The sequence below is a fragment of the Channa argus genome, chromosome 18, assembly GCF_033026475.1.
Source record: "Channa argus isolate prfri chromosome 18, Channa argus male v1.0, whole genome shotgun sequence".
In the NCBI taxonomy this organism is placed as follows: domain Eukaryota; kingdom Metazoa; phylum Chordata; class Actinopteri; order Anabantiformes; family Channidae; genus Channa; species Channa argus.
The window spans coordinates 17,916,184-17,942,167 of record NC_090214.1 but is presented as its reverse complement, the minus strand read 5'-3'; the positions used below and the strand labels follow the sequence as shown (position 1 = coordinate 17,942,167).

At 38.4% G+C, this 25,984-nt stretch overlaps 1 protein-coding gene across 7 annotated transcripts in view; it reads left to right on the top strand.

Annotated features, from left to right (window-relative positions):
• Positions 1–25,984, top strand: part of cacna1bb (calcium channel, voltage-dependent, N type, alpha 1B subunit, b) — a 140,982-nt gene that overhangs the window by 89,998 nt on the left and 25,000 nt on the right. For 5 of the 7 annotated variants that reach the window (XM_067485211.1, XM_067485208.1, XM_067485209.1 and 2 more), the window contains 14 exons: positions 664–726; positions 3,346–4,053; positions 5,676–5,887; positions 6,402–6,528; positions 7,532–7,661; positions 8,358–8,417; positions 9,383–9,489; positions 16,577–16,673; positions 19,104–19,264; positions 19,461–19,598; positions 20,513–20,714; positions 21,272–21,436; positions 22,651–22,761; positions 24,272–24,355. In XM_067485211.1, the coding sequence (XP_067341312.1) occupies positions 664–726; positions 3,346–4,053; positions 5,676–5,887; positions 6,402–6,528; positions 7,532–7,661; positions 8,358–8,417; positions 9,383–9,489; positions 16,577–16,673; positions 19,104–19,264; positions 19,461–19,598; positions 20,513–20,714; positions 21,272–21,436; positions 22,651–22,761; positions 24,272–24,355 (2,365 nt within the window). The remainder of the gene's footprint in view (positions 1–663; positions 727–3,345; positions 4,054–5,675; positions 5,888–6,401; positions 6,529–7,531; positions 7,662–8,357; positions 8,418–9,382; positions 9,490–16,576; positions 16,674–19,103; positions 19,265–19,460; positions 19,599–20,512; positions 20,715–21,271; positions 21,437–22,650; positions 22,762–24,271; positions 24,356–25,984) is intronic. The other 2 variants (XM_067485210.1, XM_067485207.1) reach the window with 1 other exon arrangement.

Sequence of the window (25,984 nt, the reverse complement as noted above, 5' to 3'; positions counted from 1 at the left end):
TGATAATAATACTATGCAGCCTTTTGTGTGATATGAAGTGTCACACAGCCCTTTAATTTCATAAAAGTGATTCAACTGATTTACACCAGTTTCTTAATTGCCTTCGTCCTCACTAAGAAATAGGTCAGTTAGAAAATGAGTTTAGAAAATGATTTGCTGTGTAATTCACTGGTCAGCTAACTTTCCAAACAATTTCATCTTATTACTGTTGTTATGTTGTGATTTGTGCATCTGTGCGTGTTCATTGTTCTCAATTTGCACATTGGACAGTGTGTTACTGTAACTGTGTTCTGTTTCAAAGAAACTCAGGGTTTCATTACAAAATAACTATAGACTACAAGAAACAAATTAACGTGGAATATGTGTTTTTTCACAATCAAAATATATAAAACTATTTTTTACTATTAAATGCAATTTCATTAGTAACTGTATTTTGATCGTGTTTTAGAATGAAATCCCTGAATGGTTTTCAGGTTCGGTTTTTGTTAAAAATGCCTTGGTTGACAACCACGTTTTGTAAATTGCCTTTTTGAAGAGGCCACAAAGATTACTCCTTTACTGTAAAACAGAAGGGGACTGGTGGACACGCAGACCGACAGTCCACCTCTCCCCTTCAGATGTATGTCTCATTTTTTTTCTTTTGTTTTTGTTCTGCATGTACAGTTTTGTAAAGCAAAATCGAGATGCACTCTCTCGCAGGTCGTCCATCAGCAGCATTCAGTCACCGTGAGTTACCAATCTCTGTTACAATATTCTCCTCCTCCTCCTTTTCCTTCTCTTCTGCTCCTATTCAGTCCTTCTGTCATGTCTTTCATTTCATTATTTGCTCCTCTTTCCATTTTTCTTATGCACTCTCTTTTCTTTTTTCCTCCTTCTCCTCTCTTTGCCTGCTTCCTCTCCTACTGTCCTCTTGACCTCCTGAACAATAAATTGTAGTCTGTCATTTCATTATTGCTAGTAAAGTGAAATGTAGTTATGATTCTTATATAAATAAAGGCGATTAAAGAGTGCTTCACAGAGCAGAAAAACATAATTACGTGCAAATAGCATAAAGGCATAAAACTTTTAAGCTTGGAGGCCAGTGTAAATGTAATTTTCAGGGTTATTGTTGATACACAAACACAGTTTTTCCTCCCTGTGGCCTTAACCAACCATTGTGCACTATGTTGATGGCCGCACATCATCTGTGCTTACGCCTACAGGTATTCATAATCTATTCTGTGCTCTCTGATGTGAATAATTATTGTATAAATGTTTAATTTCTATGAGTGTTGTTATCACTGCAGGCCATGTGGCATTGTTTGTTATCGTAGGACATATGGACATCACTTTAAAAGACAGCATAAGCCCAGGTCAAAAGGAAACACACCTCTGAGCTGTAAGTTTGCTCTCCTGCCTGAAGATCTGCAGCCTCAATCAATTTAAGTGCAGATGAAAGGCCAGCAACGCTTACGTAAAACCTCACCTGTTTGAGAACACACAAACCCAATGCTATAGCTGAGTGTAATCTCTTCAACATTTCCCATCTCTTGCTTAGAATGTATAGATGTTCTTTGCTGGTGTTTCACAAAACAATTCTCTCCAATTCTTCAGTTCTACATCTCTGTTTCTGTTCTATACAGTCTAAACACTACATGTGTGTGCTCACCTCTTTGTGGATACCTGTCCTGTGTCCTCTGTGTTGTCTGTTTGTGTCTTCTGTCTCTCTTTTAGGCATTATACTGTCTATCCATCCCCTGCCCGACGAGTCTTGAGGTACAGGTGACCAGATGAAACAAACTTAACAGGCCCATAAAGCCCCATTTAAAATCAATCCTACTGTGCAGACACAGTATGGACATAAAACTATTTTTGATTTGGATTTGATTTCACTTACTTTCTTATTGTGCAAAAGTAGTATTTCAACGATTTTGTACTATAGTCATCTGAAGTGGGCTTGTTGGTTTTCTTAAAGCAGTTACAGCACCTGTCAGGGATAGCCATCATCCATAGCATGTTGGTCCTGCCTGATTCCATTTAACACGAGAACTGGTCCTAACAGACTTATTTGCATACCACATCAGAGCAGATGTTTGCCAAATATGATATGACATGACAAAAACAATCCAACTTTTAAAAGCTGCTGTCTATAATGAGGCCTCTGTGTGTTTCACACTGTGAATCACATGGCATTAATATTAAATACAATATGTTTTTCACCACTACTATTTTCATCAGCATATGTAAAACTCTAGGCTGTGTGGCATGGTTATGAGGCCAAATAACAATTCTCAGTAACAGCTTATTGATTGCAAATAGATTTTCCTGAAAGTTAGCTTGTGAGGTCATGGTACAAGCTTAATTTCTCTTTTGTACAAGCTTTAATTTCTACTCTTCATAGCTTCTGTCCATTGGTTTCAATTGCGATGTAACAGTACGTAAAGCTATTCCAAAAGATATGATATTCCAAAAACATCTTTAATTGCCTACCTAATGCTGTGGACAAACATCCAAATGTTGAGCTTTTACTGCAGTGAGACATCCTGGTGTTGCCATTTCTTGTGTGCTGGGTTTGCTGGGTGGAGTGAAGAACCTGTAAGTGATCGAGCTCCTGTTCCACAAACCTTGGCGAAAATGCAGTCTAAAGTACAAGTATAATGAGTTTTCAGCAGTCTGAGGCAGACTTCAGTCCAATAAATATGTCTAAAGCGCAATGATCGAATGTGATACCAAAAGATTAAACTTTAAAATACCCGTTGAATTTGTTTTACTCAGACTGCTGACGACTCATTGAACATAACTTGAAACCAAAATTAAGATGGTTTCTCTTTTCTTTTCTCACTCAAGGACAGGGGTAGTATGCTGCTCAAAAAAGAAAAAAAGCAGTAAAATACCACATCTGTCATAATCAGATAATGTCATGATATTCCTCTGAGCTGTAAAACATATTACAGTAGGTATTTATAACACCAGGCATATGGTAAGTGAACACTTAACAATGGCAAACATTTGTTAATACATCCATTGACCACTTTATGTAAAGTTCGTTATGTATCTAAATAAAATAAATATATAGAAATAGTCTGAAAATATTTTAAAATTGTAAAATAAACTCAAAGTAATGAAAATGGGTTAGTATGTTATTGGTTCAAAATTAGGGGCTTGATAACCACAACAAAGTAAAAACTGAATTGGCAGAAAATATGGTGTCGATGGATGTAACTGTGGATGTAACTCTGGATGTAACTGTGGTGATACTTAATCAGAACTTAGACAAAGTAATGATAAACAAGACACAAAATGTTTCTGTGTCGTTTTTATCAATATTACATTGTCTTTCTCTGTGGGTTTTATTCCTGTGTGCAGTAAAGAGCAGCAGCGGTCAGCAAAGACCATGTCAGTGTGGGAGCAGAGGACCAACCAGCTCAGGAGACACAACATGAGGGCGAGCAGTGAGGCCCTATTCAATGAGCTTGACCCAGAGGAGCGCCTCCGTCTGTCCTCCGCCCTCAACCTGCACCCAGACATGAAGACTCATTTGGACCGGCCACTTGTGGTGGAGGCCAGGAATGGTGACAAACCCAGCAGGCCCCCTGAAGGAAGGTGGGAGGAGTCAGGGGACACAAGGGACAAGGTGGGAGATGACTTCTACACACACTCCAGGAAACATCACCGGCAAAGGGACAGAATTGGAGAAAGCAGGGATGGAGGCAACGGCCGTGGGGGAAGGCACCACACCCATCATAGCAGGAACAGGGAACACACCACCAACAGTGGCCAGATGAAAGAAAGGAAAGGGGAGAGGAGCCACCACCACCAAACAAGTTCACCTGAGGAGGAAGCCAATGACATCCAAGTAGAAGAAAGAGGACATCGACATCACCACTCTCATCGTCCACCAAAAGAGGGAAATGGAATGATAGCGAACGGTTCACAAGGAGAGCCAAGGGTGAGGGGGGGGGGATGGGATAGCAATGGAGAGAGGAAGGGTCGCTGCTCTCGTATGGTCAGAGCTCAATCTACTCTGGATGGAGACGACTGTAGGAGAAACAAGAATGGGACCAAATGTCATAGGTAAGACTTGAAATATTATATTCTGTATATACATTATATTCTCTAATACTGTTGGTACTGTAATTATATACACACACACTCTCACTCACACTCACTGGCTACTTTATAAAATATAATAATATAATGCTAAAATGTATAATCTAATGCAATGCAATACAGCAGCTCTTCCACGTATAAATAGAACCAGCAAATCTCAGAATATTTGTCTGGGATAGTTGAGTTGATCTGGAATTTTCAAATTTCTCGGACAGCTGAATAAATCTGATTTGATCCCTTGTGCAATACCAGCCAAAAGTGTGGACAGACCTTCTAATTTAGTTGTTTTCGTTTATAATTTTTGTATTTGTTATTTATTTTATTTTTTATACACTGTTTTAGAAGTTATTAAGCACATTTCATGCCTTCATCCCTTTATTCATTGGAGACCCTTAGTTGAGTTGTGCCACAGTATTGTTTGTATAGAGCAGCCTATTCTATTAGTATTATACTGTTTATAGCCCTGTTCAACTACCGTAATACATCGTAATGCAAATCTATGTTGGATTCATGATGTCTTCTTAAACTGCTCTTACCTGTGTCCATTTGTCCTCATGAGTCTAAAGCATGTTCTAGTTGTTCTTATTTGGCAAATGCCCCCCCCATTGCCTTTAAAAGGGTGTGAGACTGCAGGGCCGTGTTCACACACAGGTCTTAGAAACTATAAAAAAATGTTGAGGAAGTCAAGAACGGCCACATGAAATGTAAACACAGCGGAGCTCCGGACTGCAAAAGAAAGACAAACTTCAGTAATTCTGAAGCAGGAGCTGTGCTGCAGGATATCAACAGCAAATGAGCTGTACAATATAGTAGCATCAGTAGCAGATATAAAATAAGATACAAAAAGATGCATTTCGAGTTTCGATGTTCGTTCAGTAAACACTATCTGGAGAAGCGCATATACTGATAAAGTAAAAAAATGTCTGCAGATTTAAATGAGTTTAAATCTGCAGACATTTATTTTACATACATATTTATAAAATGGAAGAAGAGAAGTGTGCCTCTCTCCAAACACACAAGAGAGCCACTTGTCTACTGGAGGTCAGGCTTGGCCAAAGTTATCTGTGTGGAGTGAGTTTGCTGTGGGATGCCAGGAGTGGTCAGGACTCACATTATCATCTTGTGGTAGTAACTAAAGTGAAGTACTTCATGGCGATGTTATATGATATGAATCGAAGTATTGGTGTAGTAATCATTCATTTTAAACACCATAATGGTTTGTAAACTGATAAAAGTTATAAATATATATTATTAGTGATGATGAAATGCTGAAAATATTTTTGTAATGTTAGGACTGTAACAACATTGAACTGTGGAACTGAAGAAAAGATATATCGGTACTGCACGTAAGTGTGGCCCTTATTATGTGTAGATTCTAGAACCTAAGAACAAATCCCAAATACAGATACCATCTCACTGTGTGTTCAGATAGCGTGGCAGAAAAAGTCTGCTTTTAGTTTGTTGCCACACAAGTCGTGGTCTGTTAGGAGTGCGGCCAATCGCTTCTCGCGTGGGTCTCATTTGGCAGAAAAAGCTTGAAGCACCCTGTGAGTGGAATATAATGACGCCTGTGATAAGATCCACAGTTCTTTCCCTAGAGAGAGGCACACAGATGCGGAGGAAGACACCTCCAGTCCTCTACGGCTAATGCGAAGCACCCTGAGTCTTGGAGAAAAGCAAGAGGATGCTGACAACCAGAGGAATTCCACCAGGGCTAGCCAGGCTGTCTTAAACAGCAACACTATCCACATCCCTGTCACCATCACCGCTCCACCTGGAGAAACCACCATCATTCCTAGTGAGTAGAGAATATTATAGTCACATCATGGTGGAAAGGTTCAGAAAAATTGAAGGCAAAGATTTATTTTGAAGGTTTTACAACATGGTTATTAATGGTAATCAAGGTAAATGATTCTCACCACATCCCCCACAAAATTGTTTTGCCACGTTTCTGCAGTAATTCTGAGTTCTGTTTTTATTATATAAGTAGAAACTAACATTTAACAATCTTCCCAGCTTGGATGGACGATGTAGGTGTTTCCCATTTCTTCTGGTTCAGAAGTACTATGTCTTTTTACGAAGTCTTTGTAACATGAGCTTTGTTCCTATTCAGTGTGTGTTGATTTCCCAATAAGCAAATCTTTTTAATATTATACTAACTTGACCCTGCAACCATCTTGAATGCAATGAACATGATCAACAAACCACATAGACCAATGGCCTGTATTTGAAATTTATAGAAAATGTGTTACTTGTTACTAATGCTTGAGTTTCTTTGGGCTAAATGAGCGTATTTGTTTTTTCCACACCAGTGAACAACATTGACTGTGACAATTTCCAACTCAGTGAGGAGAAGAAAGATCTGGAGGAGGAGGAGGCTAACAGGCCTCGACAGATTCTCCCCTACAGCTCTATGTTTATCTTTGGGCAAACAAACCCGTAAGTCACAGGCAACGGAGAGGAATACTGTTGAATTTTAATGATAGTTTGGATTAACAGAGTTAACAGTATTTATTTGCTAAACCAAAGCACAGCAATGGCAGGGTGATGGGGTCTTGAATCATCCATTTCCAACGGTGAAAGGCACCAGGCTTATGTTAGGGAGCTCTGAGGACACTGTTGAAGCAGCTGGGCAGTGGGGCTTTGCCAAAGTAATGAGTAGCCCAATAAAATGCTGACTCAGACACAGGAGCACATCATTCAGCAAGGTGCTGCAGTGACCAATCAAATATCCTACGTAAGCAAAGGCTCTGATTGTTATCTGTTTCCATAAGCTTAAAAACACATACAGTTTTTGCCCTTCTTTACATCTTTTTGTTCTGCGGAAGAGGATCGCTAGAAACGCCACACTGCTGCTGGCACCTGTGAACTATATACTAAGGGTACTTTGTTATCTGATATTGTGATACTTACGTTTATAATCATCTCTTTAGGTTTCCCAATGTCAAGATGAATCCTACTCCAGCTCACAAGATTAGACATCATCTTCCTTTATACTAATGCATCTGATTTTGTTATAAGCTCTATCCGACCCACTTATGGTTTGTGTCATTAGCAAAAGTGAATATTCTCTGAGATCATGCTACTCTTCTAAAAAAATGGTGGATTACTACCTCTGAGCTGGGTGCGAGATAATGTCCGAGCTAAAGGATTATGTCAACATCTTGGTAATGGCTGAAGTTTCAAAAGCTCTTTAGCATGTTATTAATCCCGCGCACTCTGTTCACCTTGTCTTAGTTTACTATGTACTGTATGTATAGAAATGTCCAGTGTAAATTAAATTATTTCAATTCATATAAAATAAACATTAAATATCCTATATTTATTAAATCGCTGTGTGCATGTTCTTCATGCCCAGTTATTGGAGAACCAGCTTACTACTCTGTGTGTAGTTTTTCTGTATGCATGTTTGTGTTCATACAGTATGTTTCCGGTCTTGCAGGGTGCGGCGGCTGTGTCATTACGTGGTCAACCTACGCTACTTTGAGATGTGCATTCTGTTAGTCATTACCATGAGCAGCATTGCCCTGGCAGCTGAGGACCCCGTGCAAGCCAACGCTCCGCGCAACAACGTGAGTCAGACTGACATCTAGACTTCCTGAATAAACATCTGCACAACAAAACCAGAAAAACAGACACATAGGCCAGTGTTTGTATGAAAAATCTGTATTACAGATGAATGTGTGTCATTTGGGCTGAATCGATCATAAAGGTCTATGACAGTTTGCCCATTGCCCAATATGGAGGAACAAATGGTAGGAAGCACAAAAAAACTTGTAATAATGGGGTGAAATGTTGTCAATCACACTTTACTTCAGCAAAAGGTTTCTGCATTATTTATATTCTTGCGTCATATCTTTCGTAACTCATGTTGGAATAAGAGGCTAATACGTGCATGCAGACAAATGACGGTAGATTCTGCATTTTTGACAGACAAGCAAAACTAATTAATATTCCAGTCAAGAGCAGAGACAGAATCTGAGGTGATGTTGCGCGTGTGCTTGTTTTGTTTGTGACTTATTCGTGTGTGTGCTTGAGTGGGTGTTGAGGCGATGTGTGTTTGTGCAGGAGAATATAAAGCTGACAGGGCTTGAGACCTCTGACAGGGCAGAGGAACATGTTGTGCATGTCTTGTCCTTTCTCTCACACACTCACACACACACACACACACACACACCTCCAAGTGTCCTAAACTGAAAACATCTGTCAGTGGATCTCTTTATGACTCATCTCACGGGATATTTTTTCAACTTTTTTTGTTCCTGCAGGTTCTGAAGTATCTGGATTATGTCTTTACTGGAGTCTTCACTTTTGAGATGGTGATTAAGGTGAGAAGCTTGGAAGTTTGACTTCATTTGAACTCAATTGAACTCGATTAAAAACTAGGTTCATTTCCACTGGAGAGTTCATGTCTTTTCCAGGAAGTAGTACAGGAAAGTTAATTGCCATAGTTCCTGGTTAAAAGAATTGTCATTTGTACAAATCACAGTCACACAAGGCATATACATAAATTACAACAAATGACATTAAAATATCAGAACTCAGTTTAGACCCTTGTGCCTCTAGTGGAAGTCCAGATCTATGTTCCTTTAAAGGTTTGTGGTCCCAAAGAAAAGTTCCTGCAGTGGAAATGAGACTTAAACATTATTGTGCTTACATGTGTATTACAGTAGGTGGTTACAATTCTATGTAAGTCTAAATGTGTCTTTATGTGAAATAATGTTTTTTTTAGAAATTATTATCTATTAAGTTTAGAAATTTAGGTTACCTAAAATAATAGTTTAACAAATTACCCAATTACCAAAATGTGTCGCTCTGCTACTATGACCTTCTTAATTTTGAAATATTTATATGGAGATATAATTTAGCTCAATACTTTGCTCACTGATGGGCGATGCACAATGGGGCTGATACTGTAAGTTTGAGGTACAAAAGGGGAGAAGTGGTTGAGAAGTTTTTGTTTCACTGTAAGTCTAAGCCAGCCTGTAACTGCAACTCCTGCAGCACAGTGGAAACCAAAGATTTGTTGCATGACTAAAGTTTAGCTGTAGGTTAGAAAACTGTTTAGCACACTGTGGTCAGTTGCTCTGGCATTTGTTAATAGAATTTTCTTATTTGTGATACACTCTTCCTGAATGCAAAGCACTTTGGATAATGATGCTCAGGTTCACATTAAAAATCTAGACTGGCCCCCTGCAAAGTGGCATCACAATAACTTAAAACAAAGAAAATCTTAGTAGATGTTGGTGGTGTTTTCTATATTATTCTCTTACAAATTATTCTGTCACTTTAGATGATTGACTTGGGACTGCTCCTGCACCCGGGTTCTTATTTCCGAGACCTATGGAATATTCTGGACTTTATTGTGGTCAGTGGAGCTCTGGTGGCCTTTGCCTGTTCGTAAGTCACCATCATTTCTCTTGCACTGTTGTCCATCACAACAATCCTTTGAATATAATGTATTTCAGGAATTACAATTAGAGTTACAGCTGCAAAAAAACATAAAAAGAAATCACAGTTTGTGTTGGTATAGTGTTTTAACTGACTGCGTACTGCTCTAATACCCAAATCAGTTTGGTTAATTAGTTATTACAAATGAACTCTTATTTTGCCAACATGGCCGTGTCAAACTTCATTATGATACAACGTCCACTGCTACTGTAAGGCAGTTGGCTGACAGGCTATGAGTTTAGCTATGGGTTGACTATTATGTGATGCTATTGTTGTTTCAAAATCAGTTTATCAGCATTCATTGTTAGTAACTTATAGGGATGTTTCTGTGGTTAGCTACAGTTGATTGTACCACACACTGATTTGGACAATACTCTGATCATACGTTTGAAGAATGCTGTTGATTACAATTGAAACCAGTTTCAGTCAGTTAAAATGTAATGTTCAAAGTTTACAGTATAAAAGGAGGTAATGAGTCGGTTGAGGTTTACAGACCTGCACTGCATGTTCTGTTGTTTCTCGTATTGACTCTGTCCTGAAACCCTTCGAAACATTTTTACCTGTCTTATTTTTTACTGTAACGCTTCCTCTATCTTTGGTTTCTTCCCTGTCGCCAACTGTAAATTGATGCATTTTGTCTCTTGCTGACTCCATCTCTGTCACCTTTCTTTCACCTTATTTCTTCCTTCTTTGTTTTCTGACGTGGAATGCTTTCAGGAGTCTTATGGGGTAATGACTGCTCTCTCTGTCTGTGTTTCTGTCTATCCATGTGCTTGTATGTGTCTTCTGCTTTCCTCCCTGTCCATCTTAGCAAGTGTCATTTGCAGAGTTTACTGATATCTGCAGTAGCTTCCTCTCACAGTTACATCTTTGAAGAAATGTCAAATGTATTATTTGCTATTCATATCATCACCACCACAGTCACGATCAAAGATGCTGGCATTTACTCTGTTCGTGTTATATAACTATGTTAACACCTGTATTTTGGTTATATAAGTGCAATTATCTGTTTTCTATTCATCAGGTATAGTTTATGTGTGTTAGTAGTAATAAAATAAATAATGCACACTGAAGCTGCACAGCAAAAAAGAAAATAAAGCTCTGACAGGACCAACAGTCTCAAAGGTTCAAGCTTTTAGAAAAGTGAAAGGTGTTCCAGGTATTCTGTGTACTGTTGTCCTTAATGAGAGCACAGATAAAAATGAGCTACTTAAAAATTGCAAGGTGGAGTAAATGGCAGCTTAAAAGCATTACTTGTTTATTTTTGAAACAAAGCCTTACAATACACGATGATGTAACGTTCAGCATTCTGTCAGTATCTCTTCACTGCTCATTTCTAAACTTGCATATTTAAAATAATACCATCTTCCTGTTTAGGAGGCTTTGTCCAGTGTGCTGTGCCCTTGATTAGATACAGAATTATCAGATTGAACCACCTCCTCTTCATCCTTTCCTCCAACATTCACTTCCTGTCCAGCATTTTGTTCGTCTTTGCTTCTTCATCAGCCTGTATTCATGGCACGCAAGCCTGTTACAGACTATGTTCCACTGCAAGACTTAAAAGAATATTTCTGCTGTCTTACAACTGGGATCTTATTTCCGCCAATTCCATGGTACAATTACTTACACTTAAGTACTTATGGATACTTAAAAAATCAGAGCATTTTTATTGTAGTTGTAATTTTATGGTGGACAGTACAATTACCAGAAATGTGCTATGATTTTCTTAGAGACAATTTTTAGATTAATTAGATCTCGTTTACTTGACAACTATGATTAAATAAAATCTACCATAGGTTTTTACATTAAAATTTCAATGTAAACAGCTAGAGATATAAAAGAGAAAATGGACCTCATACTCAATACATGTGGTGTTTTTTTATAGTTTTTGTTTTAAAGCATAGATGAATGGTGTCTGTGTTTTATTAGGGGCATTTGATCCTTTAGAAATATAAAAGTAAGGAGTCATATAATCATATAATATAGTCATATAATATTTTACAGTTTCTCAAACTGAATTCTTGAATATTATTTATATGTGTAATGTTTGGACTAATTTAAAACAAAAACATTTTTTTCAGCATCCCTCATGAATGTTGAATTTGGACACAATGTTCTAATCGCTAATGTGTCATTTTCTCAGGATTTTTTGTGAACATTGCATCCAGTCTTGGCAATGTTGCATTGAGGCATCACATCTACACTGAGTTATTTGGCAGATGTTTTTTTATCAAACATCAATTACAAGTGACAGCACACACCAGGAACGACTTAACCAAAAATATTTTCACATGTAGACAAAAGGAGGCAGGATTAACCCACTGTCTTTGCAATTTTTGGACAACCTGCTCTACTTCCAGAGCTAAAGCCCCCTATATCTGCAAAAAGGAAGTAAAACAGGTGCAGAAAAAGAAATTTGGCAGGCTGGCATGGCATCCATTATGGATGTCTGAAATAGGTGATGTGCATATATTTAGTACCTGTACAGGATGTTGGTGCAAGTCTTATTTAGACACAACCTTTGTGCAGTAGCTGTCTAAATATGTTCCTAACAGACATCCAGATATTTAACCATTAACTTTAACTTAATTAATCATCAAAATGAAGTATCTTTCTGATGTACAGGTATGATACTTATTTTAAACATCTATTAATGTCTATTTAACATTGTGGACAGACGTTTGAGCGTTTACTGCATGTCCATTGACCTTAGACATAGACCATAGACGTAATGTTCCAAAACACTATCTGTTACATGCCTCCACATAAGTTGAAATGACAGATCCACGAGGTCCTTAGCCATCGTCCAAAGACTGAACCTAGAAGTTCAAATAATCTAGATGTTTGCCGATCTTTTAAGTAGGGACTTGGGTAGTTTCAAAGTTCCATGTTTTCCCATCTACACAGTTCTCATTGGCTCCATTGGGTTTTGTTTTTGTTTTGTTTTTTGTTTGTGGTTGTTGTCGTTTTTCCTAGAACATGAACATACGACTACTCATTATCCTTTTGTCCTTCCAGATTTAATCCCTATTTTCTTCACAGTGAAAATCTGTCCATAGCATTATGATTACTATTTACATCACTGTTTTATTCTAATATTTTATCAGCCTTACTGTTATTTTGCTCTTTCATAGGACAATTAGTTTCTGTTTGTCTATTATCTCTGTTTTATCAAAGACTAAAATAATGTGCGTGTACCTTTTTGTCTGTGTGATATTTGCTTAAAATGTTTATTTTGCTCTGTCTTTCTTTACATGCTGGTTTGCTCTGTTTGTGTGGGTGGTGTATGTGCTTGTCTCTGTGTGTGTATGCTCTTATCATTGCTTTTTCTCATCAGATGGCAACAAAGCTTGGCCAGGTGGGAACTGTCCCTATTTAACCTTTTGCATATTGACCAACTTGTCCCTTTGCCCCACATGTTAAACACAGAACACTCCTCTAATTAACCTTTGCAGATAAGCTCCATCCCAAGGTGTTTAGGATATGATCATGATTTCTGTCCCTGTTTGCTTTCTTCCTTTTTTTAGGAAAGTAACCTTCTGTACCAATATTGGGACATTAAAATAAAAAGACAATATTGGGAACTCCATCTTATAGCTTTCAGAAAGCCAACATATAACTGCTGACGTGCACCTGCATGTCCCTTCACTCAATATTTGCTGACTTTGATACAACCTGTGTAACTGTGTAATCTCCTTTAATCACAACTAAAGTGGGTTTAACTGGTCAAATTTATGGGATTTTAGCCTGCAGCTTGATTCACCTCCCTGCCCTTCACCTCTTTATCTTCTTCTTTATGCATTGGATTTAAAGGTGAATCAGTAAAGGATTATAGCTTATTACCTGGATTCACCTAAAATCACTGTTTCACTGGAATTGGAACAGAATGAATTTAAGGGGATAAAAATGTAAACCACTGCTCACCCGGATTTTGTGTTTACACACAACAAATGATCAAAAACACATTATGCAAATCTAAATAAAGTAACTTTATATATTAGTATGTACATTGATCAAAATTCGTAATACTGCTGTGTGGAAGGAGTCTTGTGCATCATAGGTGCTTTCAGACCACTTTTTCATAGTTCTTACAACAATAACCAAAAGTTCCCACTTTTTTATATGTTGGGACTGTAGAAACTCTAAACCATAACAGTTTATAGAATGCTGTTTTGAGATTTTTTTTTTTTCTACTGCAGAGTAGGTACTTTCTCAGCTCAATAGGAACCATGTTCATATGGGGAAGCGCATTGGTCGCATAGTGAGCCAATGCAGTGCAGAGAGGAGGCTCAGGCTTTTGTAACTTTTTTTTAGTGCTGCTGCTTCAGATCTGCTTTAGGCTGCTTTAGCCACATTTTTAGCACAGTGAAGGGGCGGCACTGGCTCAGTTTGTAAAGTGGATGCCTACTGACCATAGGGTCAGAGGTTCGCACCCCGATCTTCCCGACTGCATGTTGAAGTGTCTCTGGGCAAGACACTGCAGGCCTGGTAGAAATTGGGGAGGGTTGTGTCAGGAAGGAAAGGAAGGGAAGCTGAAAATAAATAAATACATTGATTTAAAATTGAAATACAGTGAAATCTGCGCTTCTGGGCTTTGTCTCCCAGGAAGAACAGCCAGTGCCTCAATAATAGTGCAAACTTTGATCAAGGCTCCTCTTAGGACTGCTGCCTAATTAAGTTTTGATGTTTTTTGATGTGAAAAAGATCCTGTATAGATTTAGAAGATAAGGTCAATTTATCTAAATGTATACATTTTATCCAGCCTCACGAGAGGACTGCCCACTCTGTCCCCCTGAGGAAAACAGGTATTCAGAAGCCAACAGCCAACAATTTACTGCTGCCTCATGCTCATAGCATTTTTAAATGGTATAATTACTTTTGGAAGATAAAAGATGGTGTCAGATTCACAAGGGCGTGTTACTGCCATTTGCCTAAAGGAAAGTTGAAAAATATTTTTTTTACTGGATATTATGAAAATCTGCCCACTTACTATATTCTTATTAATATAAGAATACACACAATGCATACTGTCGGTCACCTTAAAGTTCCTACTAGCAGTGAAAATGAATAGCTCTGGTGGAAACTCTCCAGGGTGTTGAAAGTGCCTCATGTGTGTTAAGGCAGTTAAGAACTTCTGATTTATGATCTCATGTTTGAAAACAAGAAATGCACCTCACTCTCAAGAAGGGTCGGCTGCAAGGACCCGAGTCATGAGAGTACTGAGTAACTTAAGGAACAAGTGTGCTGATCTGTGCTCAATTGATATGAACACACAACCTTTTACAGACACACACACACACATCTTCTTTGCACACAGGGCTTCTGAAAGCTATTGGGAGTCTGTTCGTGCCATGTCAATGTGTCGAGGTCCTTGAATAGAGAGGACTGGCATTGACTTTGTAGGTTGCATGCCACAGTAAACTAATCATCCCAGCATGAGAGCTGCATGCCTTCCAGTTAGACTTAGCATTTCCCATTTAAAAAGAAAAGGCCCCTAAGTGTAAAATGTATGGAACCACATATGCTGTTTGAGTTCTAGCCTAACTTTATTAGACTTTTACTAAAATAAAATCCATAAAGATGTTTTGGGTTTTTTACCCAGTAATAAATTTTTATTCTTATGAATACCCCAAGTCCTAAATGCCCCCCACCAGAAAAACTGTCTGGGAGTCTGTGTGTCCCAGTAAGTTTGGGGAAATTTAAAAGAAACATTAGAGAAGAAGTGTTTATGGTATGATAATGTTTTGTTTTTACTGGTTGCTTATACGTGTAGTTTTAAAATGAACATAGGAAAAGATTGTTAAGTTGTGTTCAACTATGGACCAGGAAGACCAGACAGAGCAACTAGAACAACATGGCTCAATAATATTTATTTCATATTTAGATGTGTGAGGATGAGTGCAATTTACATAAACTGTACAGTAAACAACACCTATTTAAAGAGTTTATTAGAAGTTCATTTTGTGCCCTGGGTGAAAAAACATTGCTCGGTCAGCAACTCTATTCTAGTGACATGCTGGTGTAAAGAGCAGTGGGGTCTCCGGTGGCCATTTACAGAGCTTTTAAACATTTTTGTTAGTATGCTCTGTCCTTCTCCGTATCCTTCACATGGTTCTTGCATAGAGACACTCTTGCTTTATACTTTTCTGAAGTCTTTAAAGTCAAAAGGAAACCAATTTATTAACGATGACAGACACATTATGTATACTGTTTGACTAATTAATTAAAATTAAGGGTTGGTTAATTGAATTAATGAATTAAAAATCCCCCACCCATTATCCTTGACCAATATCAGCCTTTGAGTGAATGGTAGTTAAACTGTATGTTCTTAGCATCCCCCTCCCACTCTCCGACCAGTCAACAAAATGTGCAGTGTCTGCAAAGACTTACAGCAGTGGCTCCTGCAAAGAAGCTGCCTCCAGAGGCAGATTCTTTATAAATAAGGATGTGTTGTTCTATAGAAACAGCGTGTTAGCAATGTGTGATTGCTATCTGTGAAACTGACTGAATAAATTAAAAGTATACAATTGATTCTGCATGAAAATAGGAAGAGAAAAGCACAACAAATAAAATGAGAGAAAGAAAGGTCAGGTTGAAGGAACAAGAGAGCAAGAATTACTTTTGCAAGAATTACAAGAATTAATTTAGAAGTAAGGAAAGAAATACGATTAAAAAAAAGAGAAGGACAGATGGAAAGATAGATGTAAGAATAAAAAAGGTAATTAAAGAACAAGTTAATGGAATGAATCTGAACTCTTTATTTATTATTAATAATCTGTAGCATTTAAAGTAACTGAATAAAAGTATGTTGATTACTTTCCACTCATTTAACAAATCAAACATCCTCTTCTGTACAGTAGCATGTTTCTGCAGAATAACACTCACATGCATGTGTTCTACAAACAGGTATTTGTCGTAGACGGTAAACCTGATCTACTACAATCAGCTTTTGTTACTGTGGGGTGACTTGATGGCGTTTTCATGATTATTGCTTTCACTAGTTCATCCAGACTAACTGAACTCTCAATCTGCACAGAGGGACAACAGGCAAGGACATCAACACCATCAAGTCCCTGAGGGTCCTCCGAGTCCTGCGGCCACTCAAGACCATTAAACGGCTGCCCAAGCTGAAGGTACAGTAATACAATCTGTCACTCAGCCAGTCCATTTTCAGGGATAAAAAGGAGCAGCTGGTGCTGCAGTAAGCCAAAGTCACACACAATCATGAAGCAAATGCATTTGCAGCATATCAAGACTGAATGGATGTGTTTGATTTCAAACAACTGTGTTTTAAATCAGATTCACAGTGCAGTAAAAAGATTGTAGAGTAGATGAAAGTTTGTGCTGTTTGATCTTAGTGGCACTCTCGGGTTGTGGAATGGCAGGACAAGTTGAAGTCACATAAAATGGTTGAGTGGCTTGGTATTGTTTGTTTTACTAGAACTGTACAGGGAGATATGGACATGGACACACAGGACTTAAGCAAAACCACTAACATATTGTGTTTTAAGCCTCATACACAGACATGTAGACTTGAAAGATGGTTTTGAAGTTTGAGAGCAGCAGATTTAGTTAGAAAACATTCACACAGAAATAGATTTCAGTGAATGAAAATCAGAGTCAAATTATTCACCACCTCTTGAATGTTCAGAATGTGACAACCCACTCTTCTACATTTGTAAAATGGTGATCTGTTTACGAAACATTAGCTAACTGTGAATACATTTTTTAGCCTGCCTGGGTCACGATTGGATTCTATTCATCCAGTACGGCCACACTTGTCTGCTGACCTATTATTTCAGCAGCACTGACCTGGCATCGTGACGCTTTTTATAATCATGAGAGAAAGTCAAAGCACAGCCTCCGGTTCACCAACGGGATGGCAGGGGAAGGTGGTGCACGAATATTAATATTTGTTTGTTATTTGATATGACCCCTGATGGATGCAAGTGTTACGTGCCGTATCTTCAAATCCCACTGATTGAAAACACATCTGAGGTGGCATGAAAAGTGTGTAAAGTCAACATTGTCTAATAACAATGTGCTCATTAAAGACCCCAAACTGTGTCTTCAGTTGCATCTGGTAAAAGTTTCCCTCTGTTGCATGAAAACAAGTGATGATCTAAAAATAGCGGCTCTGACAAAAGATGAAAGATCTCATTGTAGGAATAGAAGTGAGACGACTGAGACGGATCAGGGCTGGCAGACAGATGTTCTTCCACAAGTCTTTCTGGATAGTTGGACAGAGTGGTTTGATGGACAGATGGTCGAGAAGGGGAAAAATATGCTCTGCCCTCACTCTAGAGACAAAAGCCTCAATCATTCATGTAGTAGCACATTCATTGGTTAGATTGCATAGATGTCAGGACAGACGGACAAAGCACTTCATTTTACAGAGGTATCGCAGCACAAACTGACAGAGAAAAATGGCCAGAGAAATAGACAGAGTGACAAGCAGGGATATGCAGACAGGTCTGCTCATTTACACAGTTCTGTAGCTTCCGGACAACTAGAACTTAGTTTGAAATGGGGCTGTGTGTGGAGGAGAACATACTGTATTTATAGCTACAAATTGGATTCTGCAGCATTTGAATGTCCATACTGTATAACCACTTAAAGTAAATGGTAATGATACAAGGAAATACAACAGTTTAGTAAATGCTATTAATACATTTCAATAAGTTTAGACATCTTTTATCAAACCAGTCCTGTAATCTAATATATAAAATTCATGGTCATCTCTGTTGCTGATTGTGTTTAGTATTCATCACTTTAAAGAAGCACCAGGATTAAACTAATTCACATTTAAAATATGATAGGTTATGGCTCAGAGAATAAAAAACGTATTATTTGCACCACCACAAGAGGTCTGTACTCAGTCAAATGCAAATTTAATTTGAGAACAAAGTATATAATAACAGCCACGATCTATGTTGGCAGGAACAAATCCAAATGATTTGATGACAACTGACGGAAAGGAAGGAGGTTTTTTCTAATGCGTTTTGTCCCAAACCCTCAAACTGCAAATATAATACACTATATTATTGCCAGTAAACAATATACGAAATCAGCATCTGTGGAGATCTGTCTGTGGACACTTAATGAATTTATTATCGCTCTCAGCCAGGCCCTGAGGAAAAATATCTTTCTCAAATATCTCTCTGCCAACTGCTGAATAAAATGCTGAATAATATTTCCCAGCAGATTGTGTTAGGTTTTTCTGGTAATTAAGTGTATTGACCTCATTCCATTCGTCCATCCCTTTTCTGTAACCACATATCCTGCCCAGGGTCATAGGGGGCTATAGCCCATCCTAACAGGCAGTAGACAAGGGGTGGGGTGCACCATGGAAAGCACTCCAGGCTATCTCAGGACCAATACAGAGAACCATACACAGACAGACAACCATTTCCACCTATGGGGAATTACAGTCACCAATTAAAATAAGCTGCATGTCTTTGGACTGTGGGGGGAAATGCTAACCACTCTCTAACCAGTTCTTTATACTTGAATATCTATTTTGTTTATTGATCCCACTCTACATATATGTCAATGTTTTCCAGGCGGTCTTTGACTGTGTTGTAAACTCTCTGAAGAACGTTCTCAACATTCTCATCGTCTACATCCTCTTCATGTTCATCTTCGCCGTTATTGCAGTACAGCTCTTCAAGGGCAAATTCTTCTACTGCACTGATGAGTCCAAGGGTCTGGAGAAAGACTGCAGGTACATCATCGATGCATAGCCTCCTGCATGCTTTCCAAAATGTCTTAAATCATTACCTAGAAAACGGACTTTCTATCGAGACTATACCATCAAACCTCTATACAATTTTCTGTTTCATTTTTTGTTTTTCTAATTGTAACTCTTTAGTTTTGTCTCTTTCCCTGTTTTTCTGCCTGTCATACTCCCGCTCTGTCAGGGGTCAGTTTTTGGACTATGACAGAGATGATGTAACAGCTCAGCCCAGAGAATGGAAGAAGTACGAGTTTCATTATGATAACGTCCTCTGGGCCTTCCTAACCCTCTTTACAGTCTCCACTGGAGAGGGTTGGCCAGTGTAAGTACATTATCGCCACGTTCACGAAATACAATTTATTTAAACTATATGCATTTATTTGCTGAATATGAAACCAACAAAACAATAACATGCACTAAAACAAACAAGAACGAAACAACCTGAACTGAAGAGATGTGGGTAGAGCTTGTGGGAAGGAGTGGTGCCGATGTAACTGGCCACGATTGATACTGGCTCCTGTCAAACCCACACAGTTTAAGTATATTATTGCCAACGAATATAACAGGGCTATGTCCAATATAATCGATCAGCCACAACTTTAATACCACTTGGTGATTTATTGCTGTGCCTGATCAGTCGTCAGTATTTCCTAATGCTAAGTTCATATCATGTTAAATGGAAATAGAAAGGTTACATAATAATCAGGTTTCCTGATTTCATGGTTACATCACCAGGTTTGCTTGATTCCAAATCCATGATTAATTTTAGTAAGTTAAGGAAAAACATGGAGCAGAGGTGAGCTGTTCGTTTTTGAATTTAAATAGGAGTCATTAAATCCAATAGTTTCAAGTGCACTTCATGTTGTACCTTCTCTCTCTACCTCCCCACATTTTCCGTCTGCCTCTCTCTGCAACTCACTGTTAATGAAGGCAAAAAAGACAAAGTTCATTTTAAGGATTTTGCATGTTTTAAAGCTCTAATATGAAGGTCAAGATAGCTCACTTTGAGAGCTGGGTGAATCTCAGTCTATGTGGGAGGGCCCTGACAACACTTAGATAAAGTACGGATGACAGCACTTTTTAAATTTATAGACATTTACTGTAAAAATCTGACAAGATAAAAATTAACATGTTCCCTCCAGGAATAGATCGGAGGAAGCACCTAAATTAAATGAAGACATCACTTAAATCTTTTGCAGCATGGTTGGTTGTGTAAGAATCTTCCCATCTTTCCAGGGTCCTGAAGCACTCTGTGGATGCCACCTATGAGGATCAGGGCCCCAGCCCAGGCTTCCGCATGGAGACATCCATCTTCTATGTGGTCTACTTCGTGGTGTTCCCCTTCTTCTTTGTCAATATATTTGTGGCTTTGATAATTATCACCTTTCAGGAGCAAGGAGACAAGGCCATGGCAGATTGTAGCCTGGAGAAGAATGAGGTGAGATGAGATTTGGAATTTATGCAGTTTCTTGGTTTTTATAAACATGAGTTCCTACACACGCAACAAGAACACATGCTGATTATCTCTGCAGAAGCAGTAGTTTCTAAAGATGCTCCATCTTTTCCATCAAAAATGTTTTCTTCATTAGAAATCAGAACACTTGCTGATGTACTTCTGAATATCTCTCAGAGCCAAATTACATCGAACATGACTTACAACTTCCTCAAACAGAATAAAGCTCTACAATAAGCTGTGGGGTTTATATTCTTCACTCTCTTCATCTCCACTTCACAGGGACTGTTCACACTGTTTTTGTTGGTCTGTAAAATATTGGCTAGTGATCAGAGAGTGCTACATCTTTTGATATCACAAAATGCTCAAACGGTCCTCTAGTGGTGTGCCAGCTGTCTTTCATGTTATTAAATTTAATTCCCAGCGCTTTTCTTTTCTCTAAGGGTGTGAAGAGTGGAGTCCTGTATCAGAGAGGATTCATACACAATCTGTTTTTGTTGTCTTTGTGTCTGTGTTGTGTTTTGTTGTTGTTCCTCAAACAGAGAGCGTGTATTGACTTTGCCATTAATGCAAAGCCGCTGACGAGATACATGCCAGAGAACAAGCAGTCCTTCCAGTACAAGATGTGGAAGTTTGTGGTGTCCCCTCCGTTTGAGTACGCCATCATGACTTTAATTGCCCTCAACACAATTGTGCTGATGATGAAGGTCAGTGATTCCTTCTGCTAATGAGGCAAAGCGCCATTTCCTCTCAGATACCTGACAGCCAGAAACACTAGTGCATTGAACCTACTCCCAGTGTGTTACAACACGATGCTGAAATACTAAAGGGATCACAGAGGCTGTTTCCCTTCATCTCCATTATTAATAATTTGGTTTTTAAGGCAGTGATGCAACACTAGTCTCACCTTGAGACATGGTCAACATTTAAAAATCAAACCAATCATTACCACCGCCACACAAATATGACTCTTGTACCAAACACTGCTTCTGCCATTAGAGAGAAGTGCTTGTGTCTTGGCAGCATCTTTGCTCATCTACTCACAGGAAAAAATGTCTAAGGGAATAAAACAGGCACTTTGGATGACGGCGGCTAATGCTCTGCTTGCTTAGTGCTCACATATTTATTTGTCAAACTATGTCCATATACTCTGATCTGAAGCATCACACGTCATTTTTAGTTATTTAGTTATTTATGTGTTTTCAGGACCAGCTCATTACCAACCGTCAGAACAGTGAAAGGCTGTTTTAGATATACTGTTTGAAGGAGACGTTTGGCTTTTTGGGAATTATGCTTATTTACTTTTTGGCAAAGTTTTGGATGAGACGCTCTATGTCTTTCTTCTGTCCTCAGAAAATAATGCCACAGCCTATAGCTAGAAACTGGAAACAGCTAATCTGACTCTGTTCTATGGTACCAAAATGTGTTTACCAATGTTATTCATGCAGGACCATGATGGATGGGTCAGAGGCAACCCAGACATTTCAGTCAATGAGGCATTCTTACAATATGTCATAAAAGAATGATGAAAACACTAACTGAACAGAGCCTTCTTTTTGAGAAGTGAGCTTAATTAACTGTAAAGCACTGGGTTTTATTTCACTAAAGTTGCTGTAGTTTCTTCCAAACTTTTCTCACCGAACCTCATTCCCCTACAGTACATGAGCAGTTTTTTGTTTTTTTTTGTGTAACATCCAGCAAAACAAACACATAGAGGCACAGACATTTCCAGTGTCAAAATCACCTGCCATTATCACGGTGGTACTGTGAGGACTTAAAGTTAAATGCAGCTGGACTTGATGGATGTATTTGCACGTTATAAAGATCTTGCTGGAGCCATTTTAAAGCAATTGAATAATCTATGTGTTTTTGTTTTTCCATATTTCAACATGTATAATGATGTTTTTCTACCTCTCCTCAGTTCTACGGAGCCCCAGACATATACGAGTCCATGCTAAAATTTCTAAACATCATCTTCACAGCACTCTTCACACTGGAGTGCGTCCTCAAGATTATTGCCTTTGGTCCACTGGTAAGCCGTCAACACCCTATGCTGTGCTGCACGCTGCAAGCACAAGTTAATTATTCACTGTTGTTTTGTGTTTCTGTTTATACACATGATGGGAAATCTCTTGTGGGAGTCAGATAAATCAGACTGTGGCTGACTGCATAAAACCACTGTACTGTGGCTCTCCTTGTACTGTAGTTCTCAGTTAATTCAATCCTTTTTTTTAAGTGTGGTGCTTAGTGTCAGCATCTAGAGGCTACACATACTTTGGATGTGAATATCCCAGAGGATTGTGATTTTAAAAAAAATTATCACAAAACTAGATTGTCAGAGGATATATTTACAGTAATTTATGACACATCAACAAATTGTAAGTAAAAGGTGCAGATCCTCATGTGTAAGGCTTTAACCTCAGGAATGAGGACGGAGAACTAATAACAGATACAGGGGATTGAATGGAGCACTGCTTAAAAAAGTAACTATTCTCCAAACATGGAGCCGTGTGGCCTGCAGTTCCTTTCTGGCTCTGTTCCATTTATGAGGGCCATTTAATAAATAGCCCTTCTCACACACCACTTACCTCCACCTGTTTAGCCCAGATGGATGGGCTCGCATCTGGTGGTATAAACAGTCTGCTGCTACATCTCTTCAGAGTGCAGCTGCAGGGGCTTTGCCCTCAGGACTTGGATGACTGACCAGCCTGAAGAGATCAAAGCAGCAGCTCAGCAGTGAGGTCATGCAGGACATTTTGTCAGCAGCATTTGTTCAAATGGACATTTTGTGTTTATGCACATATATGTTTGTGTGTCCCAGGGCATGTCTACAGGTTTCTTTACTCTATGGAAACATTTGTATACCCCTGCAGCTTCTGCACATTCCCATTTACTTTGTTTATAGAGGCCATTATAGGATTTTTTTTCTTTGTAGTTGCAACCTTGAATTTGAATGGCTGATATGAATGTTTTTTTTAAGTTTGAACAAACCACACTTCACCCTAGTATTTCTGACAAACCAATATGACTAATTCAGGTAACACAGTCATTATTAGTAACTCAGACCTAAAAACGCCAAAAAGCAAGATAAAGGTGAAATCAATAAAAAAAGCAAAACACTACATTAAATCTCAATTTGGACACCAACCAAATTAAATAATCATCTTTACCCAAATAAATCCATAAATTACATCAAATCATAACTCAGACAACTGCAGACATCAAGCTGTAACAGTCATTTGGGCACCTGACTGTTGTTTTAAGAGACTCTTGAATAAAAGGTAGCCCGTCTTATAAAGACCTAGGAGCTACAACAAAGTATAAGGCATTAAGGCATAATGGAGGAAACATCATAAATTATTCAGAACTATTTCAGGAGCGACCCAGAATATCAAATATATAATAAATATATACAGTATATAAAAAGATATGTTCATAGTGTTTTTATAAGACTATGAAAATTACAAATAGAAATAAACACACCAGCACTTAACCCTCTCTGTGCAGCCTGCTGTAAACTTTGTGTGTTCTCTGTCTTTTAGAACTACTTGAAAGCAGCATGGAACGTGTTTGACTTTGTGACTGTGCTTGGAAGCATCACAGACATCTTGGTCACCGAGATTAAGGTACCGTAACATGCATGCTCTTCCCTGGTTGTTGTCTTTGGGACCACTATGTGGTTCCCTTTGTAGATCCGTATCAGGGTACATGCTCCCAGTTGCATGTGGCAAAGCAGTGTAATGGGAAATAAAATTTGAACAGTCAGGAGAACTGTGGCAATAGCAGAAATTGGAAAATACTGTAATTTTCACATTATTTACTTACTTACTAAATGTCTTATCATTGTTCATGATTCTTCCAAAGCTGACATTTCAAAGTTGTTAGCAGTTTACCGTGATGAAGAAATGCATCATTATTGAAACTGTAGCTTCAATTATCACCAAAACAAATATATAACAATCATATTATGTGGTTTCAGCATGAATGTAGATGTAATTGTTTGTACGAAAATTGGGTTTTATCGTGTTACTAATTAGCACAAACCACTTCAGTGTTATGTGTGGGGAAGTCATTCTTTGCTATGCCCTCATAGCCTCAGTCCTTGAATCAAAGGCTCAGCGAAGAAAACTGAGAAAGGACAAAGACAGATGCCGGAGCAACAGGTGGAACATTGATGCTATTCCAGTTTGGATCATTTAGTTTCTTTCTGTTAAATTATCACAGATGAAAACGGGACAAAAGCATTTGACTATGACAGGTGACTGAGGCTCTGTACTGTTGCTTTCTGTGTGGTATAGTCGGTCTTTTTTTTCTGTTGCTTTCATGTGATCATTAGTCTTTTTTTCTGTCTCTCTCGCTTTTTTTCTCTGTTTCTTTCTCTTTTGCTATTTCCATCTTCTCCTGTGTCTTTCCTGGTGCCTGTGCCCTCACTCTGCCCCTTCTGTCACTCGTGACACCTCTAGACGGTAAGTGGCTTTTCTTGTTGCCTGCTGACTTTGTCTATTCCCCCGTCAGTGGGTGTTGTTCTCTCCCAGTGTCTTAGTTTAAAGTGCCTAACTACTGGATCCTCAATGTGACATGATATTATTGAAGACGACCTTTTAAACTGTGTTGTTTAAATGTATGCTTTTACACCCAGTTATCTACAGAAATATTAGTTGTGTGCATCACAAAGTTAGGATTAGATCATTACAACATATGTCTTTTTATTGTTTTTGTAACCAATTTAAAGTTCTAGTTAATTTGTGTCTAGTGTTTTTGTGGTTGTTAAAAAGGTAAGCCAGTCCCTGGCTCGTTGAGGCTCATATTATTAACACTAATTAATCAATTTAATGGAAACCGACTGACAACAGATTTTTTTGAAATAGCTAATCTAAGCCTTGCCTTCTTTGCTTGTTCAGAAACAGTAAAAAAAACTCTCGTCATGTCAACTCAAAGTCACATTTTCAATGATGCACAGAACTAAAAAGGTGCGTTTTAGCCTGATGCTTCATAAGAGATGAAAGCTCTTCCCCTGTGGTACCACCCCAACTATACCTACTGCTAACATTTGCCAGTATACAGTAAGCTACTTCTCAAACCAAACCAGGCCAGACAGGAATGTAGCAGCTAAATTTCTAAATGATGAAATGATGAAACTCCTAAAACTTGAACAAAGGGTGTGTTTTGTTACAACTCTACTATCATTTGTTAAAGGTAACATTTTTTTATTTCTTCTTTTTCATTTATCCTTTTAGAAGTTGCATATCCTTGCC